At 35.8% G+C, this 19,373-nt stretch overlaps 1 protein-coding gene across 2 annotated transcripts in view; it reads right to left on the bottom strand.

Moving 5' to 3' along the window:
* Window positions 1-19,373, bottom strand: part of LOC145670989 (uncharacterized) — a 427,013-nt gene that overhangs the window by 30,683 nt on the left and 376,957 nt on the right. For both annotated transcript variants that reach the window (XM_081739620.1, XM_081739619.1), the window contains exons 11-12: window positions 15,181-15,270; window positions 11,498-11,621 (exon numbers count right to left, since the gene is read on the bottom strand). In XM_081739620.1, coding sequence (XP_081595746.1) covers window positions 11,498-11,621; window positions 15,181-15,270 — 214 coding nt within the window. The remainder of the gene's footprint in view (window positions 1-11,497; window positions 11,622-15,180; window positions 15,271-19,373) is intronic.

Below are 19,373 nucleotides of genomic sequence, written 5' to 3' on the forward strand. Positions count from 1 at the left end.
GTTGATCACTGATCAGTAGGTGATGCTTGAAAATAATGTATAAGACTATTTGCAGATCAGATTCTGGACAATAATTTGTTACATGTTATCAGTTTTCCTCCACTCCAAAAGGACCCCGCAAAAGAATTCGGTCAAAAATGAAGAGTAAAGTAGTGAAGCGTTATTATGCCCAAATTATAGGGGGTACCTAGCCACATTATACGTTCCTTCGATTTCTGCTGCTTTGCTGTGGTTTGGCTGTGAGAAAAGTTTTTAAGAAAAAATAAAATTGGTGTTTAGCTTAAATTTGGAGTAATTGGCATTCGAATTTGCCGTTCATTTCCATCAAATTCGAAGTACAAAGTATTAGTGTAAGTCGGGACAGGGCTGAATATTTTACAAACTGCTTATGCGACAGAATGAAATCAAATAGTAAAATGTAGCTATCATTTTTATAAATATTAAAATATTTGTTTTTTTAAGTTGTGAACACGTCATAACATATTTTGAATATGACAAACATGATAATTGTATGATGCTTTACAAAATAAAAATTGGTAAGGTTTTATTACCTACTCTTAAAAAAGAATTGAAATATTGTCTTACAAAAACATGTTAGATTTAAGAAGAGTACTGTGTAATTTTTAAAGATAGCACTGTAACATTTAAGTAAGACTTCGCTTATCCAGCCCGGTGGTATAACATTATTGTTTTTTTCTTCTTTTTTAATGAGATTTGTGTAAGGAGAAAGTTAATCTTAATTCTTATTTAGTGTAAGTTTTGAGCATTTACTTAAATTCTTATTACTATCACGATGGTGAGAATTATTTTTACGAAAATCTCATCTTCTCTTGTATATTCACTTCAATAAGTTTCCTGTTCGCCAGTTATACTCATTTGTAAGAAACAAAGATTCGTAGTATGTATACTATAAAAGTTTGTGTGCAAGTTTAGTTGTAGTTCACGTAATTTTTGCGTTTCCGACAACATAAGAGGAGTAGTATGTAGAAATTGTATAAATATATCTGGGATATTGTATAAATATATATCTATTCTACCCAATTATACCAGAGTTTATAACCACAGCAGGTACTCATTCAGCTCTTTTCCTGTTACACAATGTCGTGTTTGAACGGCTCAGCGCCACAGATGACTGACTAACATCAAGGAAGTTTCGAGAAAACTAAGGATAAGGCTTGCAGATTATATGCGCCCTTATGGATCGCCACATTTTCTCGATTCTGGCATCATGTTGACTATATTGTTTGGGCTTTGATCATGTTTGGCACACAGAATATGTTACAGCCATTTCAGTATAGAACTCAAAATATGCCTTGATATCAGTTATAAATCTGCGGCGCTCAGCCATCTATTTACGGGCAAACTGCACGCAACATTTTTATGTTTGTTTTTTGTAATTAAAACATGTTTTCTAGTAATTATGGAGACCACCTCCATTATCAAAATATCAAAGTATCGAAATATCGAAGTATATCGAAATATTTAAATATCGAACTATCGAAATATCGAAGAATATCGAAAAATCTCGAAATCTCGAATATCGAAGTATCGAAAAATATCCAAGTATCGAAATATCGAAGAATATCGAAAAAGCTCGAAATATCGAATATCGAAGTATCGAAAAATATCGAAGTATCGATATATCGATTTTGGTATTTACAAAATATCGAAATTTCGATATTCACAAAATATCGCTCGCTCGCTCGATATATCGAAGTATCGCACATCCCTACAGAAACCCCGATAACAAAGCGGTTAAAATTATGCTCTCGGCATCGTTCGAGAAATCAATGGGCTGGAAATACTATTTAAAATTGGATTCTTTATTCAACCCCACTACCTGGTTTCAGGGGGTCTGGAGGTGGTCGGAGAACGGACTAAGTTCTCCAGGCCATTCCTAGCTACGGATCCGCCCCAGAAGAGCAAACTTTCTTATTTCATATATAAATAAACCCATCGATAAAAAGTTTGGAGCTCTTGAAAGTAGCTCTAAGTAGCAGTATTACTACCGACCGCCCCCCCCAGGAAGTCCGTCCTGGATCCGCCCCTGACCTGATCCTATGTTCGCGATAATTACTGTATGTGAGCGAGAAAGACAATGGTTGACAAAATTGTTTATACTTCTGTTGTATACGGGTAGAATAACCGGTAAAGTAGTATTTCACGACTGAGGAACACGTGACCCTAAAATTTACTACATATTGCCTGTTATACACGAATATGAGTGTGATGTATCCCAGACCGCTAAGTTTTCTGGCCACTGAGTGCTTTATCCAGAGCTACAAGAGGCCGCGAGGGGTCAGTGGTAGAACGCTCACCTCTAGTGTGTGTGGTCCCTGATTTGATCGCAGATCATGTCAAGAGGACAAACATATTGTGCGTGGGTTTTCTCGGAGTTCCCTGTTCGCCCCTTCTTCATTCCACCATTTTATTCGCTATCATAATCACATCTCCTTTAGCCTGCAGAGCATAACAATGGGCCGTAAAACTGAAAGATTTCAAGAGCTAAAGATGGGTTCCTATTTAGGCATTTTATGTTACCCTAAGTCCAAGATAATTTTGTGCCTTTTTATTTGCTAGTATTCAGTTATGCGCAAGCAAATATTACATAAAAAACTGATAAAGAACGAAACATTAACAGTGCATCTGTTGGAGATTATTTGTTATGGGAAGTTCTGGGTGTGTTTTTAAGTGTTATTACATGCAGATTATAGATGGATCTATCACGAATACGATTGGCAATTGTTGTATCGGGTGTTGAACATAAATATATCGTTGTACACAGGGGTAAGAGTGGATCTGAAAGAGTAGGGGGACGGTAAGTAGCAGCATGACGTCCCACCGTCCCCCTGCCTATTTTTTCCATTGTAAATCTTTTAGGAACTGGGGGGATGCCGTGCATATTTTTTGGAGGTAGGGGGACGACGTCCCTCTACGTTCCCACGCACTTTTACCCACGGTTGTACATGTATTATATGTGGTTTTGTATTTAAATAATGTGTATGTTATATTAGAGAGCTTGGCTTGATATTGTGACATAGAGGACACTTCGTGGAAAATAATAAAATAGAATTAGAATTAAGGCTTAACTTGATATATTAGATCGTATTCTACACAATCGGTCAGACTAGTCGTCGAAATACAGATATGAAAAAAATGAAATGAAATGAAACCTTTAAGTTTTACGTCCCACGGTTATGCCGGTTAGGCTAAAGGAGATGGTGATTATGAAAAATGAATGAAATGGTGAAATGAAGAAAGTGGGAGGAAACGGGAGAACCCCGAGAAAACAAGCGGGCACGGTGTTTGTCCACCACAAAGTCCACACGGCGAGAGCTGGGATCGAACCAGGGACCCCAACCACCGGAGGTGAACACTCTGCCACTTTTTTTTTTTTTTTTGAAACCATGGATTTTATTCACAAAAGACAGAAGGTAACAATTTAAAAGTGAAGATAATGAAAGAACAAAATACTTGCGCCCCCGGGTGGGCTCGAACCACCAACCTTTCGGTTAACAGCCGAACGTGCTAGCCGATTTTTTTAAAATCACTTTTTATTTTTACTAATTGACGTTACATATTGTATCAAAATACAAAAATAAAGTTACATATTGGTACACACTGTGTACATTGTTACAAAGTCAATATATAGTAGGGGAAATTAAAAAAAAATTACATGTCAATTATAGCGGGCGTCCATACAATAAGTAGTTGAGGTAATGTGCAAAGAGTTTTTTCTTTCTTGGTGGTGGGAAGTTACCATATCGTGAACAAAGGAAATCCTTGTATGTGTGATGTGCTTAAGGTAACCTAGGCGACAGAATAAATTCTATAGTATTAGCAGATAGCCAAACAACAGAATTTTGCTTCTCTGTAGGAAAAAATCTAAAATCAGGAAACAAGATCATTTGAGCAGTAATGCAATCCATGCTAATTTTACACAAGTACTGAACCATTTCACTATAAGTTTTCCAAACGGAGAGCGATTCGTTGCAGGTAGTGAGACGATGTTCCAAAGTATCAACTTTCCCACAAATATGACATTGGTTGTCATCTGTAATTTGAAGATGATGCCGTTTAGCCTTAGTACCTATTATGTTATTAACAGATCTGTACCATAACGAACGAGCTGAGGTGGACACAAAATTACATGAAATGTTCCTCCAAATACGTTGCCAATTCGCAGATGGGAATTTGGAAATTATATGATGACGTTCGCTGGGTTGTTCGTGTAGAAACAATTTATAGAGAAGTTTTACTGTTTGAGGTAAGTTTTGCAGGGCACTCACAGACAAATAAAAATAATTACATATGACATCTTTAAAATACCAGAAATCGGTAGGAATCATAGATAAGTTCACTGGTAGTAATCCATCATTAGTAGCTACGAGAGACGAAAGGAGCGTAGTACTGAGGTGATCTCCAATACCTTGAATGTTTTGGAACCCCCGGTGAGAAAATAAGGCTTTCGTTTTGCTGGCAACATGTAGAAGGTTTAGTCCCCCGGCACTATATGGTAGACATGGAATTGGATAGCGTACTCGAAAAATCATACCTGTCCACACAAACCAGTTAGCAATGCTGGTGAACTTCTGAATGTAAGGTGTAGGCATAGGCAGAATTTGACAGATGTACCACAACTTGGAAAAGGCATATGTATTTACAAAGTAAACCCTAGATATCAACGAGAGGTTACGAGATCTATGCTGATGTAAAACAGATCTTATCTTCAGAAAAACATCGTCAAAATTTTTGGCTATACTCTCATGCAAGTTACAGGAAAAATAAATGCCAAGTACTTTCATATTCTTCACTACTTGAGGAAAATTTATAAATGCAGTTGTAGAACCATTTCCTAACGGCAGGAGGTTCGTTTTCAGTCTATTAAGAAGTGCTCAGAGTACTCTTGAACGGAGTCTTCAACTATTGTTAAATCCTGTGGATCACGAAGGAAAACATGTACATCATCAGCAAAACTATACACCTTGACAGGAACATTACAAATATTAAGGCCTTGGATACGCTCTTCAATTCTGTATAGTAGGGGACAGATAGAAATGACAAAAAGAGTCATGCTTAATGGACATCCTTGCCTGACGCTGCGTTTGAGTTGAAAAGGTGTAGTAAGGAACCCATTGATTTTTAATTTTGATTGCGCATCATCATACAGGACGCGAATCCAACGAACAAATAAGTCTCCAACATTCATATGCTTCATTAGTGACCACAAATAATTGTGATCTACACGATCAAAGGCTTGGTTAAAATCTAAGGCAAGCAAGGCATGACTAGTAGTGTGAGTCTGAAAATTTGCGATAACATCTCGAATAGTTTGAAGTATGTGGTATATTTTCTTCACACCTACTCTTGCATATTGAAATGGTCCAGCGAGAATATCAATATAGAGTCTGAGTCTATTGTTCAAACAACGGGCAAGTAACTTGTAATCACAATTGAGGAGAGTGATAGGGCGATAATGATTAACACTTGTGGGATGTGCTTGCTTAGGTATAAATACTGTAACACCTGGGCTACGATACAGTCGCTGTGGGTTAGTACTGAAATACTCGTTAACGATACAGGTCAGTATTTCACCAATGAGAGGGAAAAACTTGACATACCATTCTGCAGAGATTCCATCGAGCCCTGGAGATTTACCTTTGGGAGCTGCAAGGACAGCGTGCTGTACCTCTTCAATACTAAAAGGGCGAACAAGAGATTGCTGTGCAGCATCATCAAGAAGAGCAGAGGGTGGTGTAGAAAATTCCTCAGACGTTGGAGTAATGTTAGCCATACCATAAAGTTTGGAGTAGTGCAACCAAAACACGTGTTTAATGGAAGCAGCATCCTGATGAAGATGTCCTTCGTCATCTGTGATTCGATGGATCCATTTTCCTTGGCCTCGTTTGATTTCTTTGAGAATATGATGTAATGATGGCTCTTCATCAGCATCTATTATTGGAACCTTGCTTCTGACCTTGATACCTGCTATACGGCGGCGATGCAAATTGAGAAGCAAGGCTTGATAACGCTTAACCTGAGAGAACATAGTGAAGTCAGAAACAGCAGCACATCGAGCTTCGCGCAAACACCTGGTATAAAAGTAAAGGAGATTACGAAGATCTCTGGACTTTTCAGCTGAGTACCACCGACAGAAACTTGCAAATCGTGGTTTGAAATAAGCATGCCACCAATCACTAACAGTAGGAAAGTATTGACGTTGTCTAAGCCAGTAATGCCATTTGGATTGAAACTCAGCACAAAATTGATCGTCTTCCAATAACGATGCGTTGAATTGCCAATAACCGCGACCTTGTTCAACAGTTAGATCAGGAACGGTGAAGGATACAATATAAGCTGAGTGATCAGAAAAGGAGGTGGGGGCAATTTCAACTTGCTTAATGCAGGGCACCAATACGGGAGATACATATATGCGGTCAAGGCGTGACGCACTCTGGTGTGATAAGTAGGTGTAATCCCGTGCTTGCGGCTTCAGACAGATCCATGTGTCTCGTAAATGAAGTCCAGTCACTAATTCCTGGAGAGCATGGCAGTAGTTAAATCCCGGCGTTTGATCTTCAGGCCTTAAAACGCAATTGTAATCTCCCGCCAAAATTAACCTTTCAACATTGGATCCAAGCGACAGAGCAACGTCCTGGGAAAAGAAGGTATTTCGCCTGGTTCGAGCTTGTGAACCACTCGGAGAATAAAGATTGACAAGATTGATATCGCCTAGGTTACCACGTATGATTCGAGCGGACGGATGGAACACAGGAGAAGAGAAACTTGTTGAATCGCGAAAACAATCGCTGTACCTGTGCCACTATTGTCAAAATTATTTTCTACAGTATAGGTCGGACCGAGATTCAGTTCAAAAAGACCAACTTCTTGTAAAAGAGCAACATCAATACCCTCTACATGCAAAAAGTCACGTAGTGCAGATTGTTTGGCAGAACTTTGCAAGTTATTAATGTTAATCGTAGCAATTTTAAGCATCATCACACTAGAAAGCACATAACACCACCAATACAAAAGAAAGAGCGAAGAAAATAAAGATAAGAGCATAATTAAAAACAAGTAAAACTGTGAAGGGAAGCGTAGAACATCGGAATGACATACAAGTCAATCTAACGCAGTATAGGAGATACTAACTGATCGTAACACAATTGATCTGGAGCCATTGACACATAACGCATGCACCAACCATGATGTCATGACATAGTATCAATATTTGTAGATACAATAGATGTGGTCGGGTCATTTTCACACTTCTTAAACAGTTTTTGACTCAGTTCATTACGTTTGGAACGCTTGCGGCGATTTCGATTTTCGTCACTAATTGCATTGAAGTCCGTGATAGGAGAAGCACCCTGCATCTCACTAGGCGGGGATGGGGTGGATGGTGCACGAAGCATATCCTCAGACGAACCACAATTGTCCTGGGAACCAGAAGTACAGCACTCGTTACGATGAACGATCGTAGAAGCCGACGTAATCGATGAGAAGTCATGTTCTCCAGAAACTGGTTCAACATCCGTAACACAATTAGACAAGTGGGCATCAGATGTAATTGGTAACTGCTGTGGGCCTTCTGTTTTTTCAGTGGAAGGATTAGGACACGCACGTACAGGCAATTCTGACGAGACACTAGTAGCATTGTTCGGCTCACAGGAAACATTCGTAGTTGGTAGTTCTGGAAATTGAGTTGCATCTACTGTAGGCACACTTGGGTCAGATGAGCATGATACACTGATGGTGGGTTTGTTCCAAGGGCGGGAAGTAATGGGCAAACTGTCAAATTTAGGCATGAGACGATCTGCAGAATTATTAGTGCGAAGTGTAGGGGCAACCTTAGCTGCATAACTGTTGGGATCACTGGGAACTCTAAGGGGGCAATTAGAATACATATGTGCCCCATTGCACCTGAGGCATGTACGGGTCTGATTTGGGTACGTAACACAAAACTTTTGTCCTTGGATTACAACAAACGATGGAATAGGTCGTTTCACTTCCATTCGTATCAATTTACGCCCGGTTCGTATAGGGTAAACATGATCAGCAGAATAAAGTTCATCTGAAATTTTAGAAATAACACCATAGTCCCCAAGAACTCTTCTAATTTCAGCATCATCAAGTTCCATTGGCGTACAAAGCAACTTAACGGTTACAATTTGCACATCGGCCCACAAAACTGGTACTGGATGGTTCCCATCTGTATCACTATAGTACACAGTTCCGTCAGAAGTACGCAAAACTGATTCACAAAGCTCTTCGGTACGAAGTTTCACATATAACAATTTGCGATAAACATCCATTTCGATACTTAATACATCATCAACAGTAAACTTGAAGTTATCACTGAGCCACTGATGCAAACTCAAGGTGCTTGGTCGCTGCGAAACACCACCAAAATCATATTTAAGAGTATTTACCCTTTTTAACGACATGGTTCATTCAACTAATTCACTCACAAAAAGAACACAGAAAAAAAGAAAGAAAAAAAAAAACAGCAGCAAACCTGATTGCTAAGGAAGGCAGCGTTGAAAGTAAACACGTCAGAGCTTGTTGCACAGAGAGAAGACACGTCTACTCACTTCAACAAGCAAACACAGTATACCACTGAGCCACCGCGCCCCCAGAAAAAAATACAGGAATACAACTCATTATTGTCAATAAGTTTCCCAGTGCAGTTAGGGATCTAATAAGTTACAAGAGAACTGGGTTCGCACCTTCGTATGAATATTGTTGTGAATATAACTTAGATTTCTCTTAAATCTCTCTCTCTCTCTCATGAGCAGGACACTTTTTCAACACGGTATACATGCGCGTGCGTAAATACGGGCCTGGGTAAAGATTATTTTAGTTCCGCCTTTTCTGTCTAATGGCCAACCGAAGATTTAACCCTTAAAGATACAATTTTCTTTGTTTCGTTGGTTATGAACAAGAGAGAGCAAAATATTGTAAAGTAGTGAAATGAATTAGACTTAGGATTAGCATTAGGAATTAGATTTTTGGGCTTTTCGAATCTATGACTATATTAACCCGATGACGTATGAGGGATTGACGTCCTTCGGCGATTACACTATCCAAGGAAAGGGGAAAGAAGGAAGCGGCCTGGAACTTATGTGTTAGGAACCATCCCAGCATTTGCCTGCTGTGAATGAGGAAAACCCAGGAAAACCTTACTCAAGATGACCAGCCTGAAAAAGCTCTCACAAGTTTTCAACCGAGCGTCCCCATGGGGAATTGAACCCAGGACTGCTCGCACCAAAGATATATTAGACTTGTTAATAACTATTGATATGATGATCTGATTTATTCAATTATCAACAAACTAATCTACATTTTAAGCATGTTTTGATCGGTGGATGGAGATGAATCAGGTGTACGTATTATTTATTCTATGCTTCGTTATTCTGAATAATAATAATAATAATAATAATAATAATAATAATAATAATAATAATAATAATAATAATAATAATAATAAATCCATGTGTGTATGTGTGTGTATTAGTATTTGAATCTTGAAACTGAAGTGTTGACATATGATATTACAGTGCAATTTGAAACTTTGGATGTGCAACTTGTATGAAGCTTTATGTCCTTATTCAGCCGTTAAAAATGTGAAAATAATTAAACAAATGAGAACGCATTAGTCACTTCCTCTTTCTAGACGCTACCCTAAAATTTCTTATGCTGTTGCAATGGTTCAGAAATTAACACAATTGTCTTTAAATAAGAATAAGTGGTACGTATGCATATGTATATTACCAGTGGCTATAACAACTGTATTACAAATTATCTTTAATGTTACCCTTATGTCTGCGTCCTATATTCTGTATAACAAGACTTTTCCCGCGACAGCGTTGTATTCATTCTTTTGTACATGAATACGTCATTGTAATGACGAAGATAATGGGGTTAGCCAAGAAATCTGGCATAATTTAGAAAAAAAAGAAAACAGCATTATTTAGATTCATATCTGGTATAATCTTGTAGGATGACCTGCGATCTGGAGTGCGATGAAAAAAGAACGCCTGTTTAAAAGAACCAGGTGAATCGCACTTCATCTCGCCAGTCTGCAGTTGGTTCCGTTCTATTCATTCAGTTGAGCAGAGTTATCAGTTGGTTCCGTTCTATTCATTCAGTTGAGCAGAGTTATCAGTTGGTTCCGTTCTATTCATTCAGTTGAGCAGAGTTATCAGTTGGTTCCGTTCTATTCATTCAGTTGAGCAGAGTTATCAGTTGGTTCCGTTCTATTCATTCAGTTGAGCAGAGTTATCAGTTGGTTCCGTTCTATTCACTCAGTTGAGCAGAGTTATCAGTTGGTTCCGTTCTATTCATTCAGTTGAGCAGAGTTATCAGTTCTACAGATTTCTCACAGCGATTCGCAAAATAAGAATTTATGATATGATCTACAGATTCTTTTATTGTCAAATATATCATTGTATACTTATACTGAATTTCAACTGACTCTTATTCAGTAATATTATAAGTTTATATTATTAGTAATATTATTACTATATACAGGGTGGCCCAAAAGTAGGTATACACCGCTGCATTGATCAAGTATAAAATTCTAGTTTATGGGCTTATTTGCTTCGGTTCTTCCGAGCTTAAGATGTAAGTAAAAACACATTAAGAACAAATAATAAAGAAAGTAAGTCTACTTGATGGATAACAATAAAAAATGATATTAAACGCAATGAGCTGATCAGTACGGTACTGTATATCTACTTTTGGGCCACCCTGTATATTTGTATTTGTTTCGATGGATAATATTATATTTATTATGTGTATTAAAAATTCGATTGTTTCTGTAGACTTGAGTACCACTTCACGCCATTGAGGTTTTCTATTTCGTCTCATAACTAATTTATAATTTGTCTATAACTAAATAATCTATAAGAATTTATTGACTGCTTACTTATTGAACATATTTTTACCTAAACAAACAAATAAAAGTTACATAGGTCGTGCAACAACTCTTAAGAGGAGCCTCAGCGATCACCCTATAGCTATGAGATTGATTCTCACTTTTAAAATATAGGTATATTATCAGAGCATAACAGAGTCTCAAAAATTAAAATTATTTGATTGGGCGTTATATGTCTCTGGACTTTTACATTATTATTGCATTGATTTCTATGAAACTTGGCTGAGCAAAACATAATGGGTAAAAACATTTCTTTCTCGTATTATTTATTTATTTCTCATCTTCAGCATTTATAAAAGCAATTGTAATTCTCGTGGTGATAATATTTTAATTGGTGACCAAAAAAAAGCTAAATCTACACCTCAAATAGATAGCCTTAGTACTAAAATGAGCCCTTTAGATTCAAACCAATCAAAAATCAAGAAAAAAAAAGAATGGCGACATTAGCAGCCAATGTGATACTGACCAGACATGACATATATATTCCTTTAAATTTTTTTGCCTGTTGTACACGAAATAGATTTTAAAGTGCTAAATGAGATTAAAATAAATACTTACCATTCTTTACTGGAAGTCCTGATGCTACCATATAGGAATCGCCTATCGTTTCTACTTTGTAAACATCGTATCTCTCAATTCTAGCGTCAAATAGCTTATAGATAGAATTAAGGAAAGTTACAACCTATTTAAAAGAAAACAAAAAATATTAAAACATCTTGTAACGATTTAAAAAAAAACTAGTTTTACTCTACTGGTTTACTAGGAAATTAGATTATTTTTTTCGTTTATAACAGGTTATATACACAAAATTCTTTTATATTCTACGGTGTTGAGTACTTGCATCATCTTTGTTTTTTTTTTTGTGTGTGTGTGTATGTAACAGACAACATACTCGAAATTATTTTATATTCAACGGTGTTGAATACTTGCACTATCTTTGTCTTTTTTTGTTTATAATAGAAGAATACACAATATTCTTTTATATTTAACGGTGTTGAGTACTTGCACTATCTTTGTTTTTTTTTCATTTATAACAGAATATATACACAAAATACTTTTATATTCAATGGTGTTGAATACTTGCACTATATTTGTCTTTTTTGTTTATAACAGAAGAATACACAATATTCTTTTATATTTAATGGTGTTGAATACTTGCACTATCTTTGTTGTTTTCATTTATAACAGAATATATACACAAAATTCTTTTTATATTCAACGGTATTAAATACTTGCCGAATCTTTGTTTTTTTTTTTTTTCGTTTATAGCATATTATATAAGATAAGATAACATATATAACATACTACACAAAATTCTTTCATATTCAACGGTGTTGAACACTTGCACTACCTTTGTTTTTTCGTTTGTAACAGAATATATACACACAAAACTCTTTTATGTTAGACGGTATTGAGAACTTGCACCACCTTTGTTTTTAGCCTATTGAATAATATGGGGAATTATTTTTTCTGTTTTCTTTGAAATAAAATGGATGTTTAATGGTTTTATTAATTTACTGATTTTTGTTTTGATCAAAGCTATTGAATTGTCTTTTACTTCATGAGAATTCAATTTCGTCGTACATAATTATAAAGCTTAATAAACTTTAAGTTAAGTAATGATTTTTTATATAATGAAAGTTCACTTTCTAATAGCAAGGGACATTTAACTAGATCTGAATAAGAAGCTAGTAAAATTCCTTTCATTAAAATTCGACTGATTACTTTAATGAAAACAGAAAAGTGATTCTCCACATAAATTAATGGGTTAATAACAAATGATGTGACAGGTGGTTGTTGGAAGTTAGGACATACAAGTAGGCTATGTTATTGGATCTTACACATAATTTTGATATTTTAAGCCACGCCTAAACCGAAAAGACTTTTTAAAATATTACATAAAATCAAACATTTTATATTCAATAGACAGTTAATTTTTAAGGACCAAAAATTCCCTTATATATTTCCTCTGCCTGTCCGTGTGTTCGTCCGAGAGTCACAAAATCTCAAGAACTACTTAACGGGTCACCATTAATTTTGGCCAGGAAGGTAGAAGTTAGGAATCAATTCATCCAGTTGATTCCAAGATATGGGAAATCAAAAATCGGTTCCCTATGAATCTCTATACGAGTAATGATGGCTACCATCCTTGCTTGATAAACTACCTTACAGTGCTCTTGAGATTAGCAGGTTTATATAATGCTCAGGATGCAAAATACTGATCTGTTCATGAAATAGAACGTTAAAATGAAACTAAACGACTTTCTACATATCAAATATAAAACTTAATTATTTCCATTTTTAAATATCCATTCATCTTATTAAAGCTTTTGATTGGGAAATGGAGCATAAGGGGAAATGCAAAAAAATTCAAACTTAAATGTTTACGTTGTGTACACTGTAAAGAAACTTCTGCACGTGCTGTACACTGCGATACCGCTACTTGCTTTTTATGTCGTGTTTATTTAATTATTTTACCCCAACAATTGATTCACGGCTTTGTCTTCAGCTTGATCAGGAAGACATGTAACGTATAAACGTTACAATGAATAACACAGCTCATTTAAAATTATTACTGCTGTAGCTATCTCTTTGTCTCATAGAACTTCCCGAGAAAGAGCTTTCACAAGTGAAGCAGAAACAGTCTCCGAGACGAGACACAACAGTTTTTCGAGACGATACAGCCTCAAACTCTTGTCTGGTAGGTAACTCAAGTTTCTAATGAAGTATTCAACTTTTATTTTAGATTTGAAAGTTTGTACCTTGCATTCTTATACAATATCGAGGTTATTAAAAATGGGTTCTATTGTTACTGTCGGCTTCAAATCACAACCAGGGTTAAATAGTGTGCAGTTGGTAGACACACATACCGTCAATGCAAGATCAATAATAACAATATAGACCATCGTCTACTACCTTATCGCGTCTCTAGAAAAGTTAGATTACAGAACCACAGTATTTTCCTCTTATTAAGTTGTATAGTTTATGTCTTATAAATATAAAGGGTTTCAAAAGTATTGTATCAAAATGAAACAGAAAACAGAGAATGCTCTACTAAGGGTTATCAAACAGGCAACTTAGGGTCTGCGAAGCAAGATAACTCTCTCAGTTATATAATTAGAGTATGTATCCAAGTATCCGGATTTAATTTTCAATAGGAGCTGATGTGACTTGGGTTTAATGGTAAACTGCATGTTTACATCCTATTTAGACTCTGTGGTGAAAGAAACGTTAAACTAGAAACGAATAGTATATGCATCTATAATATTTCCCATTACCCATACCGAGGAATTTTACCTCACTACCATTGCTAGTATAATAATGATTTGAAATTAAAAGGCTAGGTCTTCTATATATCTTCAATCTCACTTTCGCAACACTGCATTGTCTACCCAAAATCTTTATTAGGTCATCCTCTGTTTCCAGTCTCATTTTTGGTCGATAGTTTTAATTATCTCGTGTTACACACACACACACACACACACACACACACATATATATATATATATATATATATATATATATATATATATATATATATACTTAAGGTATACGCTTACACCTGAGTTATATGTTCTTCTGATGAAGCTAACATTACAGCACTTGAACTTTGATCGGATAAAATTAAATAAAATAACATGATTTAGGAAGTTAAAACAGTAGGCGGCAACCTATATCTTGGAGTTTATTAACCACTACACTAACCCTCAGAAATACAAAACGCTAAGAAAATATTACAGTCTCAAAGTAAATTACAGATTTTTCTTCATAGCGCTTAATCTTCTTTCAGTTCTTTTCAGATACGAAAAGTATTTTTCCTTTTCTTTAACTCATATCAAATAATTATAAAACACTTTTAAAAAATCTTAACCAACTTTACTCACGTAATCCACTTGCTTAAAATATTATATACAACACAGACAGTATAATACTATGAAAGAGTTCCGAAATTTTGCAATAAACCCCTGTGTTGTTATGCAACCATAAACATACTAATGAATGTGTGGTTGCCAATAAGCATGTTTTTGCCGTAATGAACCCAACATCTGTTGAGGGATTATAACAATCTAGCTCTAAAAATTATCATCTAATCCTAAAAATGAATTGCTTGAGTTATATATATATGCCTGAGTTGTAAATAAGATGAATTGCCTGCTTTCTTATATTGCCTACTTTCGGGTGCCTGCTGAAGAACATAGTTTATTGTAATTCGTCCCTAAGTGTGTGAACGTGGTACTTACTTCCAACGGAGTACTTTCTGCAGCTATTTCGGTGAAGCCAACAATATCACTAAAATATACGGTTACTGCTTCGTAACATTCAGCTGGTACCTTCAAATAAATAAAAGAAAAGTAATCAAAATTAAACTAAAATAAAGTGAATAAATTTCTTATATTTTTCATGAATTCAAGAGAAAATGATGACCACACTCTAATATCAAATTTATCTGTCTAAGAGTATTAAATTTAGTAAAAGAGCATATGCAGAGAAACTAGTAACTTTCCGTATAGCAGAAAAAATTGCTCTTCATTGATTATTTCAAAACAAATATTGATTACAAATAAACATTTACGCTTACTTCCTGTAACATGTTTGTTAAGTCCAAGCCCAAAATTTGATGGTCAATAACTTAGGAACCAAAGATCCTCCATTTGGTCAAATTTGGCATCTTGGTAGATCTTGAAAAGCTTAATAAGTGTATGAAGTATTGGAGTGTAGAGACCTTTGGTTCTTGAGTTATTTGCCATCAGACTCGGGGTTTGAACTCAAATATGTCAAAACCCTAAATTCGATGGCAAATTACTCCATAACCAAAGACCTGTACACCATATAAGATTTAATACACGTACTAAGCTCATCAAGATTTACCATCATGCAAAAACTGACCAAGATCAGATAAGTTCCATTTATTACATTCAATGAACATTATTTGCAAAAATTTGACTACATTCAAAGCCAAGCCCAGATGTCCTATAACTCAAGGATCAGACCATATTTGAAATGGTAGTGAAATTTTGATGATCAAAATCGGATACGTTTCAGTGAAATTTCTTCATTTCATTGAGTCCAAATTCAATTTTGAGGCCAATAACTGGGAACCAAAAGTTTACATACCATAATATTTTATAATAAATCTAGTAATCTTGATTTCGCTAAGTTCAAATTCAAATTTTATGGTCAATAACACGAGGATCGATGGCCTCAATACTACAGTATTTCATGCGTACTGAGCTTAAGATCTATCATCAATAGCCTGAATACCATAGCATTTAATGCGTATTGAGCTTAAAATCTTTCACCAATAAACAGTTTGAATACCATAGTATTTAATGCGTACTGAGCTTAAGATCCTTCACCAATAAATAGTTTGAATACTATAGTATTTCATGCGTACTGAGCTTAAGATCTATCACCAATAGCCTGAATACCATAATATTTCATGCGTATTGAGCCTAAGATCTTTCACCAATAAATAGTTTCATACATACTGAGCTTAAGATCTATCACCATGGAAAATTTGATCAAGATCAGATTAATACCATTGATGCCATACCCCTTCAGCTAGAACTGAAGAAGGACTTCAGGAGATAATTAACAAAATAGTACACACTGGGAAATTATATGGAATGGAAATCACCATCGAAAAGTCGAAAGTCAGGAAAATATCCCGTAGAAACGCGCCCGTACGGCTCAGAGTAGACCAAAATAAACTTGAAGAGGTCGGTAGTGTCAAGTATCTGGGAAGCATTTTGACAAGAGACATTTACTACACCAAAGAGATAAGGTCAAGAATTACCATAATCAAAGAAGCATTCAACAAGAAAAGAATGCTGTTAATAGCAGACTTCATATTGGACTAAGGAAAAAGTTGGTCCAGTCCTATGTATGGAGTATTGGACTTTATGGTTCACAGACTTAGACATTAAGAAAGTTAGAGAATAAATATTTAGAGAGCTTTGAAATGTGGTATTGGAGGAAGATGGAGAAGACAAATTGGACAGAGAGAGCAAAAAACGATGTTTTAAAAGGGATAGGAGAGAAGAAGACACTTCTAGCTAGTATCCTTCGTGGGAAGTATAAGGGTACCAACATATAATCTTAGAAAAGCATCGAAAATGGTTCCCATGAATAAAAATTCTATAATCTTAAGAAAACTGACAAGTTCTTTTAATATATTATCGGGATAATTGTATTTATTGAACAGACGTATAGAGTTTAATAGGTATGTATATTTTATATAGTATATCTGTATGTTTGACGGTATCCTTGTTTAAAGGACAATTTTAAGAACATAAGATGTGTGTTATAACCCTTAGTTCTATGACTAACAAGTAAGTGCTGTATTATTGCTATCTGGCTGTTCATGGCACTAACATAAATAAATAAATAAATAAATAAATAAATATATTATTATTATTATTATTATTATTATTATTATTATTATTATTATTATTATTATTATTATTATTATTATTTAGTGTCTACTACATCTACTAAATCTTATTTAACTTTTAAACCGTTTAGTTCTTGCATCATTCATTCGCACGCTTCAATTCGTTCTCAAAACGGAGCGAAAACTTTAAAGCACTTAGAAGGGGCCTACATTTAGGAGTAAATCATTCCTAAATTACACCATCACGATCTTAAGTATGAGACGTCTTTTACGAGAAAATGTATACAAATATCTTAGTTGATAACTTGAAAGCAAAAGTGGTTGAAAGCAAAAGCTCGCATCCAATCACTCCATTTACGAGTAAAAAAAAAGATTTATATTTAAAGCAGACCTAGCCACAGTGAGGAAAGCAGAAACAGGGTCCAAGTGGAATGACCTCGCTTCGAAACCAAGAACTTATAATAGAGTCGTTGCTATTCAGGGAATGCTTTCACTTCTTATCACTCAACACACATTTGCTCCTTTTGCTGCTGACGCACTGATATCATTTGCATGAAGCTAGAAGAGAATGGGTTTGGAGGGGGAAGGGACGGAAGGGGGGAAAGAAGTTTAAACCATGGACTAGGAAAATAGAAAGAACCTTCATCTTCTATCATGTCGTCCACACAGCTGAAAAACGAGAAAAGAACACTAAAAAAAAAAGAAAAGAAAAAGCGAGGTCAACATCCTTTGCAGGTCTTATTAACATGAAACAAAATTCGCGGAATAATCTCCTAAATTCCTAGTTAATTTTCTAAGAGTTTACTCTTTGTATAACGTCGTGTCCATGGGCTTTCTCGGGGTACTCCCGTTTCCTTCCACTTTCTTATTCCACTAATTCTTCCATCATCATTCACTTGCCATAATCATCAGTCTCCCTTAGCCTGACAGTCATTAAACTTGAACTTGGACGTTAAACTGAAAGATTTCTTTTCACTTTATATAAGCAGTGGCGGTTAGTGCATGTATTTGCAAGTTCGCACTTCTACCACTGCCATATTATTTTTTTTATTTATTAGGACCACGCAATTGAAACTTATAATATTGTAATGTTAGTACGTCCATATAGAAAATACTCCTCAAGATAACTCTTGAATGGAAGCAAATTTTCAAATTCTTATTTTTAGCAAAATAGATACCTAGAGCGATTATCTCATCAAAAGAGTTCTTTAACGGAGTCATCGTAGCAGGTAACGGCGACTTACATTTTTGTCCGTGAGTGCACGCGATAACTCCTGAAAATGAAAGTCAAGATGATAGAAGTTACGTATCTTGCCGCTAGACGTCAGCAAAAGTCGTACAGCAGGTGCAGGAAGAATTGAATGCAGCGCATAGTCTTTTTAACTGTTTACCAGTGTTTAGTTATATTTAGACTTCCAAGCCATGCTGCACATGAACACAGACATAGGGGCCGCGGTGGCTCAGTGGTAGAGCGTTCACCTCTGGTGCTTGGGGTCCCGGGTTCGATCCCAGCTCCTGCCAAGTGAACTTTGTGGTGGACAAACACCGTGTGCGTGGGTTTTCTCGGGGTTCTCCCGTTTCCTCCTACTTTCTTCATTCCACCATTTCATTCATTACTCATCATCACCGTCTCGTTTAGCCTAACCGGTATAATCGTGGGACGTAAAACTCAAAGATTTCATTTCATTTCATTTTAAACATGGACAATTTTATAGAACGGTTATGTCTGTCCGTTTGTTTGTTGACAGGTATCAGAGCAAGAGTGATAAGAAAAAGGGTTTTCTGATATGGTTCAGCGTCCCAGGAATAGGGTTCATCTCAATCCTTATCTCCCTATCTCAAGCGAGAATGAAAGCAATTTACCTTTTCTGGTTTCAATGTTAATCACAATAGAGGAAAAAGGGTAATAAAAAATTATCGAGAAACGAGTTTTGCATATGACTTCAGCATCTCAAGAAGAGATCTCCCTTCTGCCTGTACCCAGTAAACAAGCACATCTTTGGTAAGTCTAAGATTGCCCTTAATTTCCCTTGATAGACT

Source organism: Thermobia domestica, chromosome 15 (genome assembly GCF_964235325.1).
Source record: "Thermobia domestica chromosome 15, izTheDome1.hap1.1, whole genome shotgun sequence".
Lineage (NCBI taxonomy): Eukaryota > Metazoa > Arthropoda > Insecta > Zygentoma > Lepismatidae > Thermobia > Thermobia domestica.